Source organism: Wolffia australiana, chromosome 3 (genome assembly GCF_029677425.1).
Source record: "Wolffia australiana isolate 7733 chromosome 3, ASM2967742v1".
Taxonomy (NCBI): Eukaryota; Viridiplantae; Streptophyta; class Magnoliopsida; order Alismatales; family Araceae; genus Wolffia; species Wolffia australiana.
This window is the reverse complement of record NC_135837.1, coordinates 6039696-6059263: the sequence shown is the minus strand read 5'-3', so window position 1 is coordinate 6059263 and position 19568 is coordinate 6039696. Positions and strand designations below refer to the sequence as shown.

Below are 19568 nucleotides of genomic sequence, written 5' to 3'. Positions count from 1 at the left end.
ATTATAACCTTATTTTTTGTGTTGTTTCCGGCATAGATCCTGGTCACCAACCATTCCTATACCATACGCATGATATATTCCCATGTCAGTTCTGGAACATGAGACAATCAGGCATTATATCAACAAATGATAGAACAAATCGTTAGAGAAAAATAATGTGATTAGAATGTCAATGAAACTACAAAACTGCAGCCCAGAAAAAAACCAAAAAATATGGTTATTCTAGGCGTCAGTCCCTATTTTGCCTTCATTTACATGCAACATATGTATATATATTTACAGGGTGAGCCGGCAGGAATGGCGAGGAGATCAAGAAAGTACCCCAATTTTGAGCTTTCTCGACCTCTATTTGATGAAGAATCGCCCAAAAACTCATCCATTTTCCTTCTAATATATATGTTCATTCAGGCTTTACCGTCCCCAGACCGAAGCTGCCAGTCGGATCATGATCATTATAGTCTTCAATCCTTCTATCCGATCTTCCAAAAATCTGCACATTCACAAGAAAAGAGAACCATTTTGGGTCAGTCATGTATTTCATGATCATATATATTAACTAATTCAGGTTGATCACCGGGTGATCTTCCCTCTTTTTCTTAAAAAAGAAAAAAAACCGCTCATTGAATGTTGGAATACACAAAGAAATAGAATAAGATGCATAAAATAGCTTGGTGCTTCGTTTTCAAAGAGTTTCTGAGTGGGAGTGGTGATAGTACAGTACACGAGAAACAAAAAAAAAGAATTGGGATCAACGATTGATCGGGACTAATGATAATAGAAATAAAAGTAGAATTTAGATTTGGTCATTCATTTGGGTAAAGCATCGCCTCTTGTAACTGTTCTTTATAAAAAGAAACCGATTCTTAGTTCTCATCCTTGTCATTATCGTCACCTACCATTTATGGCTTTTAATTTTTTTCTATTTGCCAATATCCCAAAGAAAATAATTAAACACAATGGAAAATGGAGTTATGAAAATAATAATAATAATGCTAATATAAGATAAATTTACCTCCAATTCATTGTTTGAATGCAAGGGATGACATAGAAAAATGTGCATAGAATAGCTAATAATGATACAGTACAGCAAAGACAAATAGAAAAAAAATTAAAATCTATAAATGGTTGGTGATCAGAATGACAAGAATGAGAACTAAGAATCGGTAATTTTTAATAAAGAATCACCTGGTGCCCTAATTCCAAAGAAGAAAATAAGCTGCATAGGAAAATAAAGAATTATGAAATGATAACGCTAGTATTTTTCTCTCCCAGATCAATAGAGTAGGAAAAACTAGGTCGGTTAATAAATGAGTAGAAGATTGACAGGCTCATGAAGGAGATTTATACATGAGTGGATGAGGAAGTAAATATAAAAGAATTATGCAAATGCGCATAACATGATATCCTAGAAGCCGAAGCATAAATATGACAAATACAAGAGCATCTAAAAGTAGAAAAAGCACACTGAAAATTCAAATAATTCTATATTAAATTCAAAAAAAGAACTAATGATCGCAAAAAAAACAGAAAATGCAACTTCACTCCAAGGAGAAGGATCAAGAAGCTTACCATGCCAGTTGCATGCGAACAATCACCGACCTGCTCGTCACGCTTGATCTGAGGGAGAAGCACGCAGCTCAAGGTCAGCGGACCCTTGCGTGTCAACGCTGACTCTGAGAGGCAAAGTCAACACTGGAACTTGCACGTGTGGTTACAGCGCTTCAAGCGTGATGGCAGCTTTGGTGAAGACGGAAAGCACAAAGGGGGCTTCTTCGCAAGGGTGAAGAGTGGAGGGGACGATGGTGTAGCCCTTTCTGTGGGGTTCTAATACCACTTCGTAAGATATCTCCCTCGAATTGACGTAATCTGAGCCCCCGACAGTGTCATGCATGTATATATTGTATGCCCGGCAGCCATTGGTCTTGAGGATCCGCATACCAATGTAGAACAGCTCGGAATCATGGCTGGACTGGAAGTTTCTGAATCCCGCAGCCCTTCGAGAAAAGCTCACACCCTAGTATTCCACATAAGATGTCAGCATGAAGGGTATGGGAAAGAAATTAGTAATTTAATCCTTAATGCTTGATTTGGACAACATACTTAAAGGATTATTCATTATATACAAAATAAGAACGAATTTCACAAAAAGTCGGTTTTATCACATTTTTGGTACTAACTGCGACATAATCTTCAATTTAAATCATAAACGTACATGAAGAAAAATCAATGATGTCAGATAAAACCGTGAGACGTGGTTCATATTTTCTTCAAAAAAAATGCATCTATCAAGATACTTCAACGAAAATTTAATAAAAATCAGCGTTTTATCTTATTTTTTGGTACTTTTCAACTGCCCATTTATCTTAGTTTAAATTAGAAACATACAAGAAGAAGAACCATTGGTATCAGTTTACAATGATGATGTGAACATGAGGTATGGTTCAATACTGTGGTTACCTGGGAAAATCTGCATTTTAACTGGCTACACACTTTGCGGAAAATAAGAGTAAAATTAACTCAAACCCAAATGCTCATCTCATTTTTACTTCCTGAGAGGTAATGTTTAATTTAAATCATGACACAGATCAAGAACCATCGATGTCAGTTTCCGATGATGATGGGAACATGAGTCAGTTAGACTGATGTAGTTACCTGGGTCAAAGTGATGAAGACATGGATAGGTGATGAAGCATCCGGGCCATTGACAACCTTAAGTCTGTACTGAGGGTTTTGGTGCCAAGAGTTGTAATCTTGACAACCACCGGCACTGTAACCACGCCATTGTCCGCGCACGGAATAACACATCTCTGGTGGGTACAGCCGACAGATGTATATCGACCGAAAGTGCACCTGGAAGTCTTGCCATGACATCCAGAATATCCCTTCCTTGGACTGCATCATAATCAAAAACCCATTTTAAAAAATGTAGTATTTAGACCAACACCAACTGTTTTCGACATTAGAATTGAAAGCTAATCAATGAATTTACGGTTTGCGGTTCCAGCATGTAGTCGTCATTATCCAGAAACAGTCAAATGTCACAATCGTGTGTGATGATGACGATGACACGTTTCAATGAAAACTGGATGACGAGTGACTAAAAATTGAGAGAGAGAAGGGAGGAAGAGATGGAAGAGCCTGGACTCACTGTAGAGTGGAAGACAGAGAGACCAGAGAGATGGACAGAGAGAGTCACAACTTGCCTGAAAGGATCTTGAGCTGAGATAGAGAGACAGAGGAAAGTGGAGATAGAGAACGACTATAGGGTGACTAAGATGACAATGATTATTTTTTACGGCTACCCTAGTGGCAGACAAATCGTCATCGCCATCTTGAGACAGACAAATGACGAAAACAATGACTACTCATTGACATCAACATTATCAGATAAAGCAAACCCTATATAAAATAACGAAAAAAATAGAGAAAGAAATAACAAGAGGAAAGAGGGGAAAAAGGAGATGTACCTGGGGCACGTATTTTAACTTGTGTTTTATCCTATCCGTCCATTCATCCGACGAATCAGACCAAGGACCGTTCCACTCCACCTCATTCGCCCAAGGATTTCTAATCTGTATGAGTTTGTGGCCGTCCACTTCTCGTATCTGAGAAAATATCAAAAAAGATAATGAATGAGCAAATTCTCATGGTCTGTAGGCGGTCAGCAAATTCTAAACCTAGATCTGATAAAACGGATCATTAGATGATAAGATCATGATTCAGGGCTATTTTTTATCAGTACCTGAAGCAAAGAGTATGCGTGGCCCTGCACGATTCCGCTGGAAGAAACATGAACATCAGAGCCCGACGGACTACCGGCACCAAGCAAGAAGCCCTCTTGCTTGAACCGTAGCAGCTGAGACCATAATCTCCCACTAGCTAGATCAATCTGTGCCTCGCCACTTCTAAGATCGATCTCTTCCCCAGCCCCACCGGTCAAATCAACGAGTGCATCTTGGACCAGACCACCTTCTAGCGCTTCGTACGAGCCATGGAGCTTAGCATACGCCTTCTCCAGTATGGAAACCCAGAGTTCGTCCCTCTTCCTGCTCGTTGCGAAAGCAGGCTTACTGGGTGTCTCACAAGGGATCCAATCATCAACAATGACTGGAACCCATTCCCCCTGAAACAAAAAAGGAAAGACCTTTCTAAGAAACAACAATCTAAGAAGAGATAAGGACCTTTCAATTTGTATTTTTATCTGGTTAAAAAATAGCCCAAACATGATTATTTGTGTAATACCTGTATACAGAAGCGAACGGTGTACACGCCTTCTGCATTAAACTCGGGTGTGATTATGATTTCAGATATCCGAGATGACTCAGTGAGAACAGCAACCGCACTCAAGAACCAGCAGTCTCCCAGGCGGCCCTGGAAAAATATACATATTATGATCCATTGGCGTCATGTTACGAACTAAATTATAGAATGAGTAGAAATAAAACCTGGCAAACATCAGAAGAGTTAACGGGACCCGAAAATAAGCATGGATTTGCGTCCTTGCAGCTCTCCTTCACCATATCAGTAGGTCTCATCCAATGGGACACCACCTGGAGTTCATAATGCAAAGAATTATCCTTTACCATATTGTTTAGGGTTTTAGGCGTGTCCAAAACTTGGCGTGTGACATTGATTTTGACTATTTGCCTATGACGATGTCACCATTGTCCACACTCAAAGAAAATGAGTAAGACAATGACGATGATGATGTTCACATTGCTGTTGAGGGACATTGATGTTACTAAGTAGAGTGACAACATTGACAGGTGACATCAATGTCGGATATACCCGTCATTTTTTATATCAACCATCAACAGAAATATTGTCAATCAACTATCCTAAAATTCGCCAATGTAATTGTTTGTCACCAAGGGTTGATGATGTTGATGAGAGTCAAACCCCAGTTTTAAGATTAAGGAATTACGATTTGAGGCCTAGGGTTGAAGGGACTAGGGCTTAGGGTCTAGAGATTAGAGTTATCAAAGTATGATGGATATACCTGTAACTTTGAAGGCGGATTATCAGGGTCAATGAACAAAGAGCGATCACTGGGCGGGAACTCTTGGTCTGTGAACTGTGTTTCTCCTCTTACAGAAAGGGCCTCCTTCACTGCTAATTCAATGGACAGCATCCGCTGTTGCATTTCTTCTTTCGTCTCCAGCTTTGGTTTCCTCAATTTCCTACCAAGGGTCTCCATATCAAGCGCTACCCCTTCCCGGTCGGACCTCCTCTTTCTGCCACTTGAAAATTGACCGTCCCAATCGACATCTTCCCGATCATATATATCAATGTCCGCCTCCTCCATCTCCCACTCGTTGCCCTGAAACCATAGAAAAAATCACACTTACGATGTTCAAATTCTATAATTCAAGTGAATCCCATGCTATCAAGTATTGGTTGTTAGAGACGAAAGCAGCCGGGTTTGGCACGTCCAAACAACGCTGATATATGAGGCAGATGATGTCATCAACATCAACAGGGCATCAATGTATTCAACAACATCAAGCATCCGTACTTAAGGAAATTTTTACGTCACCGACATCATCACCAAGGGCCCATAGATGATGTCGGAATTGATGGGGGGACATTTTATAACAAGAATCTACTGAGTTGAAGGATGATGTCGAAGAATGCCATCAACAGATGGTGTCAACCATTATGATACCTCAGCATCATTGTTCGCTGAAGCGAATTATTGATGAGGAGAATCAAGTCATGCGGTAAGACAACTCAAAGAGAAGAGAAGTGAAAAATACCCGGGGAGGCGAGTCAGCTGCCGGCAAGCTGCACTCTGGAAGATCAGTCATGTAACATTCAACAGGGCTTATGGCAGAATAGAAGACGCTGATTTCATCTTCTGTCAAGCACTTCCCCCAAAGGAAAGCATCCATTATTTGCATTTTGGCCTCTATGCTTTCGCTGTCAGACCTTCCAAAAGCATCCAAATCCATTGGTGCCCTCGTCCCAATCCACACGTCTGTATCATTCTCCCAAACACTGGTGCCCATCTGTATGTTCAGTCCGTTCTGATAACCATCGAACCCGCCATCAAGATAGCAAGTGGCTTCACCAAGTTCAGCATCAATGGTCACAGTGACAATATGCCATCTGCAAGGTATATGAAAACGTGTTATTTGAATAAATTTCCAAAGTTGTTAAAAGTTGACATTTTTTTTTGAAGAAAGTCGACATTTTTTTATATGATTCCGCATATCGCAATGACATTGACGTCGACAGATGGTTGACCATTCAACAATGATGGCAATAACATCAAGTGCTCATAGGTTAAAACTTTTGTCAACAATATAGACAACTAGGGATGTTGGCGGAGTTGAAGATTTTTTCCCAAGAAGTTAACTAAGTTGGTGGTTAACATTGTGACAGAGTGCATCCGAGAAACCCTTCCTATAGGGACCTCTTCGAAGGCATCGTCAACGGTAATGTCAACATGAGCTAACGAGTTGACTGCTGACAGATGGTTGACGAGCGCAGAACCCTATATTTCTTCTACTTCATGCTCATACCACATGAAAAATGGAAACAAACAAACCTTCCATCGGCAATGCTAGTAGCCCCGATACTCCAATCCTTTGCCACGGTAGTAGTCCGATCTCCCTTAGTAACGAGTCTAAGTCCAACTTGACCAGACTCGAATCCTTGCTCGCCACCAGCGACTAGGATTTCCCAACAGACCTTCTTCTGAAATTCGGTTCCCAGCAGACAAACGGGACCAGATTCTGGCTGGATCAATACTGCAATGGAAAAGCTGACCCGCTGGCTGTTGCAGAGGCTTGGATCTATCTTCCCGCAGTTCCTTGCCGCCCCGCAAGGCTCGTCATCAAGAATGCACACAGCACCCGCAACTCCAGTCTGTACGAGCAAAAAGGTACAATATTTAGACGATAATTTGTCTAACACAACCTTTTGATGATCTTCACGTCTCAATTTATACTCTGAGTCGAGCATATACAAAGAATGGCAGTAACTTGGATGATTTAGGATGGTTATGGTTTAAATTAACAGGAGATCACCAAGGCAGTCAACTATTTCCAAAATGACCAAAATGCTCCTGTTGGGATAAAGCCCCAAACTTCAACGATTCATGAAATAACAGGGATTAAGAATCCAAACCTGCTGGGCTCGACGGGCCAATTGAGCCGTACGGATACGCAGGGCAATACTGGAAATCCGCTCCCTAGCAAGAGTGTCATCCAAGAGAGAATCACCGCCAACCGCGCGGACTGCAGCAGCCATGGCTGCTGCATCTCGGTTTCCAGCGTTTGGTAGCGAGGACAAAAGAGAAGATTCTATTTCCTTCCATTTTCTCTCCTCCTTTTCCAGCAATGCTTTTCTTCTCTCCTTACCCTTGCCCTCCTCGCCTCGCCTCTGCATCAAAATTTCTTCTTCGATTTCCTTCTCCCTAATGTAGCTGACGAATACCAAGTAATAATAATATAAATCAGAAAAGAATTAAAAATAAAGATTGTGTGCAGAAACATTATTTTTCTAATCAGAGTAAATAGTGACCTGTCTTGAATTAGTTCGAACTGCCTCCGGTCCTCTGGCAACCATTTCTTTATTTTATTGGCGCATAAATCAGAGAACCCTATGCTATCCAGGAAAAGTCTCAACCGAACTTCATCCTACACAGAAAAAGTGAATTAAAATAGTAGAAATGTATCATCATAAAAGTAAGAAAAAATAAAGAAAGGTAAAGGAAAAATAACTAACAAATGAAAATTAAGAAAATTTAAAACGGGGTTATGCATACCTGTACACGTTCGGCCTTAGCAGTCAAACCAAGTAGAAGAAGTAAATACCCCCCAAATTTATCCCACATATAAACCCATTCCGTGTCGATTGCCTCTTCCAGTGCTAGAATACGAGCATGAGCACACATTTTCCGCCTGCATCCCACATCTAGGGAAGAGTCATGTCGATGTGTCATCCCGCCTTTGACGCAGCTCAACGTTAAACCTGCCGCAAGTTCTTCATTTCGAAGGCGGTCTCTGAGTTTAGTGACATCAGCCCGAGGCAGAACGAAGTTTCCAGCCCTATCACGGGCAATGGCAGGGTCTCCAACAAGAAGGGCAGCCGAGCTTGCAGATCTTTGGGGGGCTGAGTAGGTCCCCGATAAAGCATTTCTTGTCTACGTGGAGGAATATTGTTACTTGTCAATTAAAAGTTTGAGGGAAACATAGAAGGAATTTTTTTTGAAGAAAAAAGAATAGAAGATGTGCTAATATAATAGTCAACCATACGAACAGATACACTTAACCTCTTACATCTCTGGATAAAGGAAGAACATAATACTACAGGCAGAAACGTAAAGAGAGCCAAAAACCAGAAAACACCTGAAGATGCTTAATTTAAGATTTTAATTTAAACAGATCACGTCCTGAAGAATACGAGGCAAAATTTGAAAGAAATAAATACCAGGGTACATCCTTCTTTATTTTCGATTGCAACTGTTCCGGATCTAACGAAACTAATAGATAGAATAATCAACGGAAGAAATTATGGTTGACAAGCTGTCTTCTTTAACGAATAATAAATAACAAAATATGCTTCTTTCCTCTGACTAGTAGAATAATCAGTGTTTGAACCTTATAGAGAGCAAATCAATATAATTGTTCATGAAAAAAATTAATCACCTTAGTTGCAGCCCTGGTGATCGCTTGAACAACTGTGTCCTTGCTGAGAAAGTGTATCGCATCCTCCATCGTCTGTTAAAGTTGACATGTTAGAACAACACAAAAATAGATTTGATTTTGTAGATAATTTTCAGAATTCTTCAGGGAGAATCAAACCTTCAAAGTAAGACAAGGACGAGACACAGCAAACCCGAAGGATACAACAAGCGTAATGGCTGATACAGCAGCCCCAGCAAAGGGAGGGTGTAACCGCAAACTGGCTACTACTCCCCATCCTTCTGTTGCCAAAGCAACTCCGTACAGAACAAGAAACGCACCGCTGACCAAATGAAGGGTACTTAATTTGTTAAAATACTATCCAACATATCTTAAGGATATTAAAATGCATACCTGACGTTTTTTGCTGAATCGGCATGTGCATCATAAACATAAACAGGCAACACCCTTGGAGAATATACCACAATAGGAGGCGAAAGAAGCACCTGAAAAGAAAGTCGAAGATCAGTTAAAGACAATTGGTTGAAAAATGATTGTATTGATAATAAAAATAACTACCGTCAATGCACGTCCAGCAAGAAGGAAAAGGAATGAAAAGTATCCAACAGAGCCCCCAACAAAAGGACTGCCTGTTAAAATAAAACAACCAATTAAAGATTTTTTCTGATTGAAAGGATCTTGCCGAAACAGTATATGACGAAAAATTTTGAATAAGCCATATGAAAAATTTTACCATGAAATATACCGATGCAAAGAGCTGCCAATGCCAGCATGAAGGCAATGAAGCAGACAATGAACGTCTGTGTCCTCGTCAGATAATAGTTATTTGACGCCCAGTAGACAATCACAACAAAGGCTAAGATAACCAGAAGAATAACTAAAAGAAACGCAACACCAACCTGGAACCAAAAATAAAATACAAAAATAAGAAGAAAAATTTCTGGAAATGACAAAAATTATAATTGTTTTTTTTGGAAAAAAAATGGAGTTCACATACAGTCCATGGTTTGATTGTCACTATGACAGCTGATATGCCCCCCAGCAGTAGAAGAAAGCCAACGCCAACAAAACCATAAACAACTCGAGAAGCATTCCAGCCATCATCCTTCCTGTAAGCAGCGATGAAAATTTGTGAGCCGCTGTAAACAATCATTTTATTTTTAATCCAAGAGAAAAATGAGAAACTTAAATCATTGACTGACCATTTATATAGCCCAATAAAAAGTGATATAACTGCCGGAATGCACAACAGAGGCAGCAGGGCCGCGAGAAAGTCAGCTTTTATGGCAACTCCACTTTCCCGAGTGTTGACCACCCTCAAATATGACCCGCCACAGAATGTAACAAGAACAACTACATTGTTTAACGAAATTATTTCAGTCCAATTACGAAATAAAATAATGAAAATGCAAATCCAGCGTTTAAAAAAGAAAAAAACTTACCTGTAAATATACTGACACAGATTGCAGAAGAGAAAGAGAAACGATATGATCCAAACCAAGATGCAATCGGCAGGACACAAGTAACTGACAAAGTCACGATAGAGGACATTGCCCAACCGATATACGTTGGTGATGTGTAAGGAGAAAGACTGATATTTTTGCTCTCATTCCATCCTTTATAGCCCACGTCATCCAATGCTTGTGAAGATATTATTGCACCAAGCGCTATGATCAACCCCGCAAAGATCATTGAGCTGATAGTAAGAACAATTCCCTGAAATCAGAATAAAAATGGGGTGAGAACCTTGCATTCATTAAAAAAACGTAATGAACAACATTAGGATATTTTTCCAACATTATACTTGAAGGATCTGTCAATAAATTATAACTAACATAATCAGGTTTTTTATTCCACTACCAAGAATACCAGGGAAATGTGACAACTAGGAAAGGATGTCGTCATACAGTTTTTCTATCGCCATGGACAAGGAAGAGAGAATAATGATGACTCATCATCGTCATCATCATTTTTCAGCAGCAAATGAATGACAGATGACCCTTTTTTAGGAAACATAGGAAAGATCACACAAAATCGATGACCCTCCCAATTTCTGACAGATGAAGATAATGAATTGCCATCATACTACCTTCACCTTCTCCATGTTTACTCTTCCAGATGACAAGGGGCTATGCCAAGTCATCTGCATCATCATATGTGCCTAGGATGACAATGACGATTGCGTCCTTTTTCATTCTGGCAAACTCGGCATTGTCTGGGAGTCTTAGCGATCATTGGCAACTCTCCCATTGACAGGCCAGCTACACTTTCATATCGTTCTTCAAGGTTTTGTTTTTTAGAAATTAAATTAATTACTGACTAAGAAAGTTGCAGTTGCTCACGGCATTTAAACAACTTTGAGAATCACTAAACTAGTAATGCATTTGAAGTATGTATTTTAAATGAAAAAATGCCTAATGATATTTTACTCTGTTAAAAAATTCAGTAACGGACAGACCTCTTTCTTCCAATTACGCTGATAAATATTTTGCCGGCTGGAGTTTTCTCCTTTGGTAATGTGGAACCGATACCCATTGCGCATCCATATTGGAATGGAAAAGGCCAGGCATCCAACCATAAGTGGAAGAGTCAATGCTAAACCGAGCAAAATGGACGACTTGCTGAATAACCAAACGAGAAAAAAAAGATCAGGCACTGTATTTCTGAGAATCCAAAGAAAAAATCATGAGTAAAAAAATTAACTTTCCACGATACAATTTTTTTTGAAATATTTCCACGAGACAATAAACACCATACCAAAATATCATCTCGCTTTTAATTCAAAAAAAAAATCATCTCGCTAAGAATAAATGGAAAATCATGCACGGTAAAATTCCAATTCAAAGCAAAGCATAGTTAAGTACAGATAAAACGTATTGAATTATGACACAAGTTCAAGAAACTTTCAAAAAACTCACTTTACTGCCACAGTAATGCGAAAAAAATCCTTCCACAAAACATATAATTCAAGCGATGGATACAAGGCACAAGAAGACGCGTCCAACTAAAACAAGTTAGTGAATAAGATGTGTACCTCAAGAATGATAGGAGAAGGCCGACGCTTGTACTCAATAACCATGCAACACAGCCGAACTGAAATCGAGGAAATGTAGTGCCGCGTTAAGAATAAGAAAATTACATGATTACATACATGAATTTTTTTTTTTTGAATTAAAAGAGGGAAGACCACCCTAATAATGGCAGAACGAGATCGAAAAAGATAGTTTACAAGGATTTCACACTTCAGTTTGGTGCAACCACTTTTATTAAGTGTTTTTGAAGAAATTCAAATTTTGATACAATACCTTGAGTACATTATGAAAGGTTGAATGGGTAATGAAAAGATGAATGAAAAACCAAATGATACTTTGAAATGTTAAGTCCAAGAGTTCCGCACGATTTTTTTCAAAAAAACAAGTGTTAGTCACGAAATAGACAGATACAACGTGAATAAACTTTGGGTTTGAGATTGGAATGTGAATTTTCACTTTCCAACGGGTAAGAAAAATCAAGCTGTCTCCCTCAGGAAATTAAAGTAAAGAAATATCCATAAAATAAAACGAGTGCTACACTGGGTCTTACACAAATATTAATATACTCAAACACATGTGATAATTCTACATCAGCAGATAAATCTCACAATTGTCCAAGTCAAGATTAGATTGAATGAAAACTACATTAGGGTAAAACAATCAAATGCAAAGAGTTCATAAGCGCACAGGGCAGTCTAAGGCAGCATACTATGGACAGATCAAAAGGCCCAGTAAGCCATTAAATACCTTTCTGGGCTTTGAAGTCATTGTCATTTCTTCTGCATGAAGAGACCAAAGAAAGGCCATAATAGAACACACAACAGGTGATAAAAGCAACACCGAGAAGCCAAACTCGAACTGCAAAAGCCAAAGTGGCAAAGCAGGTCAAATTGATTATTTTAAATCAGCAGAGAAATAATTAAACCCACAATCTTACCTGCTCATGCCTGGCGTTTATCAATTTGACAGTTTTCGGACGGAACACTGCCACAAATACAGTCTCAAGAATAAAGAGAAAACTAAAAAGAACCCAGGCACGCTCAGGTGTGCCAGCCATATAGTGCAAAACAAGCTTTAAAAATTCCATCCATTTTCCCAGACCATGCCGTCTAAGTTCTTCAGAAAATGAGACTTGATTGGTGAACATCAAATCCAGCCTATCAGATTCTGTTAAGGCGACATCGTCAGCTTGCCCATGATCTCTATCTGCATCAAGACTGCTTCTTTGCAACAATGCGAGAATAGTAGGATCCAAACCCTTATCCTTCAACATCACCTCAAAGTTGGGGTCTAAACCCTTATCAAGCAGTAGATTTGCCAGCTCTTGTTCACCCAGCCTAGCCCTTCTCTTAATCATAGAAGCAATGCGTGGGTCATTCAATCTTTCTTGGAAAACCTGGGCTAAACTCAGCTCCAACGCCAACTGATTGGGTAATCTCACGTTGGATTCACTACTGTTCGAAGGAAGAACAGCACCTTGACACGTGGAGGCAGAATTTTCAGGTTCTTGGACAACAGAACGATAAGAACTGCTGCGAACAGCTAAGCTCGGCCTTCCGCTATCGCTATTGTCACTGTTTATTCTCTCATGGGAACTATTAGCCCAACCACCGGCCTCGGTTACGAGCTGCGAGTTGTTTTGACTAATGGGTCGACCGAGTTGACCAGCCTCAACACTGCTGCTACTGCATTTTACACTTGACCTGCAGCCTTCGGAAGAAGCAGACGAACTGTTTTGATCTTTTCGTCGAAAACCCTCTCTCAGGCGAATGACTGTGCTCTTCAATGCATCATGCCTTTCAGCTAAAGGGTTTGAAACTGACAGGTGGCGGGAAACAGCAGCCCCAGATAGAACAGACGCTACAATAGTGTAGCTTATACAATGTCCCAAATACCTACAGAAGGAGAAGAAAAGGTATGACTAGAAAGTTTGGGAGATAGAACCATTGTCAACTAAGCACAAACCAGTAATGGACTCCAAAGCAGATGAGGAAAACCCTTGAAACCCCCGCAACAAACAATGCAGCAACTCGGCTCTTGAGAAGCTCGAATCCAAATAAGCACGCACCCATATTCCAGTCTAAGAAAGAAAGGATTCGGTAAACATATAATAATCATTAAGTACAACCTGGATTTAATCCATACATACCGAGAACAATGACCGCAGCTGAAGTTACTGCACCCAACCAACGGGACTCCTTAGCTGTCATCCCGTATAATATAGAGTAAACAATCAGCACAAGCAGGGAACCAAAGTAAAGCAGCCCCAGATGAGAAGCCCTGCATCGATTACGCGAACAAAAAAAAAAATTCATTTGAAAAAAATATTAGGTAAGACAATAATTTAAACAAAAAATAAAACCCAGAAGTGCTTCATGGTCGGAGATGGACTCACTTGCTGGATTTCCGGACATATGAGTCATTAGGATCAGGTGGTTCAGGAACACGGGAAATTGGTCCCACTTCAATGCAGTCCGCGTAAGCAAATTTGTATGATCTTCGTACGTACTCATCCACATCCAACCCGTTTCCTTCAATGATAACCAGTAAAAAAGCTCGATAAAAATGGACATGTTTCATCAGATCATTATTCAGTCCACTTTACTAACTTACCATTGAATACCATCCGGCAAATGAAAAGCATATTGATGGCTAGCGCTATGGCAGACACTCCAAAGAAGAATCCGGAGGGAGAATAACGCTCAGAGGTATTTGCTCCTGTCGTGACAAATACAGCACATAGCTCGTACGCGCAAAGCAGGGTCATAGAAAGGAGAAGGAGAACAGCGACAGCTCCTGTAAACAGAGCGCCAACTCAAAACAGTGACAAGAAATCTACAACAATAATGCCATAACGGAGAGATTGTATCATTCGATTAACCATGCATTTCTTTTACTCTATGGAATCCCCATAAATTAGTGGTAATAGATAAATGTATTATAATATGTGAACCATCAAACAACCGTGAGGACATGTAACGCTCATAACAACAAAATTTCAAAACATGAATTGCCAGGTCGTTAATAGCCTCACTACGTTAAAAGACAAGAACCATGAGACAAAACGGATTGTGGCTGCCAAGACCAATTTTGAGTCAACGTCAGAAAAATGCCACAAAACATCCCACGTGAAATCGTTCAGAATGCATAAAATAAGAAAAGCTAATGCAACTTTTCAGATAAAATAAGAAAGAGCCATGAGAACCATAAGAAGATTAGTAATACACACTTGAGCTTTGCCACTGCGTTCTCCACCATAACATTATAGAATAAAATGCCAGTAGAAGCGCTGTTCCGGCCATTATCACAGCTAGGCCAATGATGTCCCGATCCAGCGTTGTAATTAAGATGCTTCCCCATGTGATCACGACTATGACGGGCGAAATTACTATTGCCCATGCAACCAGAAAAAGGAAACCACAGAGTATGCCAAGTTGGGGTCCAAGTAAGAAGTCCGGCCACTTCCTTGCAAAAATCCAACTGCACCAATATGAAAACAATTGAAAATTATGACGAGCATTTTTTTAATAAAAATTAATCCACGCGCGACATTAACTACTGGAAAATTTTGCGGACTATGAAGAAAACTTTCGTCATCATCAAAAACCTGTCGTCATTATCGCACATGGCTCGAGTGATGTTGATGATTTGATCATTGTCATCGCACGGTAGGCAATGACATCAATGATTTTGTCATCGTCTCTCATCAACTGAGCTGTAACATAAGCGAGGATAACAAAGGGGCGGGAGGCGAGACTCAATCAACGTCGACACCCTCATCATGGCGAGGACGAATGACAGAGACAATGAAGACTCGCCATTGTCCTCTCATCATTGGCGAACAGTATCTCCAGCCAAGAATACTCTAATAAAAATGCTCAAGGCCGATCTTTTCATTTGTCTCATTTTAATTTCTGGGTTTTTTCCATCGTACATAATTTTACGTTTGGCAATCAAATGACAGTCACAATTTTATGAGTAATTGCAAAGCCAATGTCGCAGTCGGCATCACAAAGCTGACACTGTTTTCTTCGTTCTACGTCCAACTTGTTTTCCGTCTAATTTCCGTATTAATTTGAATGCACGCCATTATAAAGTTATATACCCCCAAGACGAACACCAGACAAATGAAAGAGGAAAAATGCTCACAACTCTTTGAAAAAACATTTTGAAAAAAATTCCATCATTAGCGAAGATGAATCAAAAGCTGAGCTATAAACTCAACAATAAAAAAGGAAAATAAAAAAAGATTGGCGTGCCTGTAAATCCTCCAAGGGCGCCAATTCACAGCCCAGAGCAGAGAGAAGCTGAGCACACCAAGCCCTGAGAAAATACTCCCAAATATAGCTGATATCACCACCAACTGGTGATGCTCATTTCCTTCCATCACTTCTCCTGCCCCTCTCCCTTCTCCCCGTCAAACCATTACAAATGCTAGTATAACCTGTACATCAAATCAATAAAAAAAAATCAAAATATAATCTCAATCGAAATAGTGCCAAGAAAAAAAAAGAGAGAAAGAGGTAAAAAAACAACCCCAACAGACAGCCGAAAGCTAGATAATCAAATTAAAAGTTCTACCAGCAGTTCAACAGGAAACAAAAAGCATTCGAAGAGGACCCATCAAAACCCTAAACGGGGAAAACCCAAATACCCAAGAACAGCGAAGTTTCAGAAGAAAACCAAGTCTCACCAGCGCGCTCCGCAGAAAACCCTATTTCCAGAGAGGGAAAACAACCGATTAGAAGGCGAAGAGGGGAGAGAAAGGGGAAGCTGAAATGCACTTCTGCAGACGAATCCGGGAGAAAAGAGGAGTTCTTGGGAGGAGATTGAAGGGCGAGAAAGAGGGGGGGTTTAAAGAGAGAGAAACACACGGGGAAGAGAGAGAAAGGCAGCAGCTTGAGCTCAAACTCTGCATCTGGGCTCGATCCGCTTCAAGGGATCCGCAGACAAGAGGAAAATGGCGACAGGGTTGGCGCCGGTGCTCCGATTGGCATACCAACAAAACGAGCTCTGTCCCTTTCTCTCTCTTCTCTCTCTCTCTACTCCCCCATCTATCCCTGCTCCTCTTCTCTCTCTACTCTCTCCTCTCTATCTTCTCCGCTCTCTCTCTAGCCCCACCACTCTCTCTCTACTCTCTCTCTCTAGTTTCTCGCTCTACTTTCTCTCTCTTCTGTCTACCTCGACTGAAACGTCTAGTCCTTTTTTTGGGGGGGGGGGAGGGGGTAAATCATGGGTAAAGCGTGGACATTTATCTGGCGGTCTGCTAAACCTGCGAAACATTTTAAAGGCTGGCAAAAATAAGTTCAGAGTTAACGTGCTCCAGCGCTTGGCGGACTATTGATTTGCTAAATTTTACTGCTCTGAATATCCTTATTCTAGACAAATTAGATAGATATATATATATGATTATTTGATGTGCAATTTATATCGTCTTGTGAAAAATACTTGTACATTTATGATGAATGTTAACTGGATAGGAGCATGAATATAAGTTATTTCCATAAAAATGTCGTGGAGATTAATATTTATATGATGGTAGTATACTGTGTAGGAATTATACCCGAGTATTCTACCATACCAGCTTAAATGTGATGATTTAGGATGACCTCCAACCCACATGATGGTACTATACATTTGGAAAATTTTAGAATTAGATATGAAATTAGTTAATTGAATGCAACCAGTCCTACTCTGTAGAATCTCAAATAGGTTTTCACATTATGAAAGTAATTGATAGACAAAACACCACATTATACACTTAGCAGCTAAATGATCCAATATGACATAAGCCCCCGCCTTTTATACAATGTGTGGACCCAATGATGTCTAGAATAAACTTAGAAAGTGGGAGATAAGTAAATAGATTAGTCTCTGTTACGGTATATTTCACTTGTCTTTCGACCAATGTCATCAAATAATTATATTGTATGTTAATGTTTAGTAGTCTTATCATTTTTTTGTTTATGTTTGTACTGATAGTTTAGCTCCAGTGGGTCATTTTTTTCTTCCTTATTGGGGCTCAAACAAAATCTAAAGGGAAATATAACATATGTGAGGCCTAATTATAGCCCCTATCTGCCAGGTCTCTTCACATGTATTATTTTGGTAAGCAAGTGTATAAACAGTGTCTGGACTGACTTATGTGTTACTGAAACATATAAAAAAATTAAGAGGTTTGAATTTTGTCAAAATATGATTTTCATGTAATATGGCTTTGAAAAAAATCAAAATCAAACGCCAAATTCATTAAGCCTACATCCCTATGGGAAATTTTTATCGTAGTTTTAAGCCTCGTAATATTCTCCAGATAATTAAAAAATGGGGCCAAAATAAGAAAAGCCTATATTTTTGATTTATAGGAAATGTTTGAATCACGAAAAGAATAGAGAAAGACAAGCAATAGGTAGAGAGTGATCTTAACGCATCCTTGTGGAAGAAGGTTGTTAATTAGCTAGGAATGAGATGGGAAATTTTTGGGTCCAGCCACAAGTCATCTTTAATTAGAATTGTCCAGTAAAATAAATTCAAATAAAACTATTAAAGATAAAATGAAGCATATTGAAAATCAAATCACCTAGCACAGATTGAAATATGTGATTTTATAAGTATTCGATTAAGTCATCTCGACCCATAAAAATTCCCGGCCTCTAGATGTATCTGCCTGGCCCACAACTCCACAAAACATCTGCTATCATCATTTCCTTCTCAAGTAGTGTTGATAAAGGTTATGTATGATATTCTAAACATTCAAGTCACACTAGCATGAAGGGTTCTTAGTAAGAAAGGGAGAAGAAGTTGGTGCCTAAGGAGAAAATTGAGCAGATATTTCTAACTAAGCACCTTAGATCATTCGGTTTGTTCTATATTTTCTCGTATTAGTCATTCGCACTTTATATCATCCGGCATCCAATAAAACTTTGATGCATGGCCCGTAACAGTGTGCTTTTTGGCAGGTTAACATGATCACATTTACATGTTTATTTGCATTAACTTGATAATATGTGGGTGTTATCGAGCCTAAATGATTCAATTTATTTTTATAATGATATTTTGAATTTAAGGATTTTTAAGTAATGATTTTATGATGTCAAATTATGAAAGAACATAATTGTTTAGTTGAAATATAATATTTATGTAATTTTTTGGCATTATATCTGAAGAGATCATTTTCTAAACTCAAACTATATATTTTTAACATTTTATGAACTAATATCTATTTTTTGAAAATTTTAATGACTCGTTGATTTTTCTGGACTTCGAAAATCCAAGGACAAATAAAATTGGAGGAGAGAAAAAATCGAAGGGCTGAGAATGATCCAAATTCAAATCACAAGCTCTCGTGATTCAGAAGGTGTTCGTTCAGAGCTGAAACTTTTGAGCGGAGCTTCCTTTTCCTGTCTATTTCCATTCATTGGTTGGATATATAGTTAGAACCTCTGATTTTATAAAATTATATTTAAGCTCACTTCCTCCTAGATAGCTAGATTGAAAGAAATTAAAGTTTTGAAGGTCTATCAAGAGTGTTTTCGATGTCTTGAGTAAGTGGGAAAGATCAATAGAGAAGTAGAGAAGCTGATCTGCATTAGGAAAGCACCTTGATCCCGGCAAAACATAGGAATCTAATGTTAACCTTTTACCTTTCATTTCTTTCTCTATTTTACATATTTTTAGTTAGATCTACATCCTTATTTTAATCATCTCCTTCTCATCACCATCTTTCATCATCTCACCTACCACAGCCATCTCTAATCTCAATCTCATCACCTTCATCTCATATAAAAACCCTAAATCATTTAGTCCATCATCCTCTTTTCCATATCACAACCACCTTTATTCTTTTGTCATATCCATTAGTTAGATTATTATCATTTATTCTTCCACT

General features: G+C 39.2%; 1 protein-coding gene across 2 annotated transcripts; it reads right to left on the bottom strand.

Annotated features, from left to right (window-relative positions):
* Positions 1–142: 142 nt before the first annotated feature.
* On the bottom strand, positions 143–16858 carry DEK1 (calpain-type cysteine protease family). 2 transcript variants are annotated; one of them, XM_078572275.1, is made up of 33 exons: positions 16558–16858; positions 16377–16397; positions 15943–16127; positions 14913–15163; positions 14297–14479; positions 14079–14214; positions 13833–13963; positions 13649–13763; positions 12621–13578; positions 12431–12541; positions 11686–11744; positions 11110–11272; positions 10094–10367; positions 9854–10004; positions 9649–9760; positions 9385–9550; positions 9210–9280; positions 9045–9136; positions 8811–8973; positions 8655–8726; positions 7772–8149; positions 7528–7643; positions 7132–7429; positions 6551–6870; positions 5757–6108; positions 5000–5320; positions 4446–4550; positions 4243–4371; positions 3743–4123; positions 3468–3605; positions 2653–2892; positions 1570–2014; positions 143–490 (listed from the first exon to the last, which is right to left on the bottom strand). In XM_078572275.1, exons 3-32 carry the CDS (start codon positions 16068–16070, stop codon positions 1712–1714), a joined length of 6417 nt encoding a protein of 2138 aa, XP_078428401.1. In that variant the 5' UTR covers positions 16071–16127; positions 16377–16397; positions 16558–16858; the 3' UTR covers positions 143–490; positions 1570–1711. The 2 variants fall into 2 exon arrangements, with proteins under 2 accessions (XP_078428401.1, XP_078428400.1); XM_078572274.1 differs by lacking the exon at positions 16377–16397.
* Positions 16859–19568: the final 2710 nt, after the last annotated feature.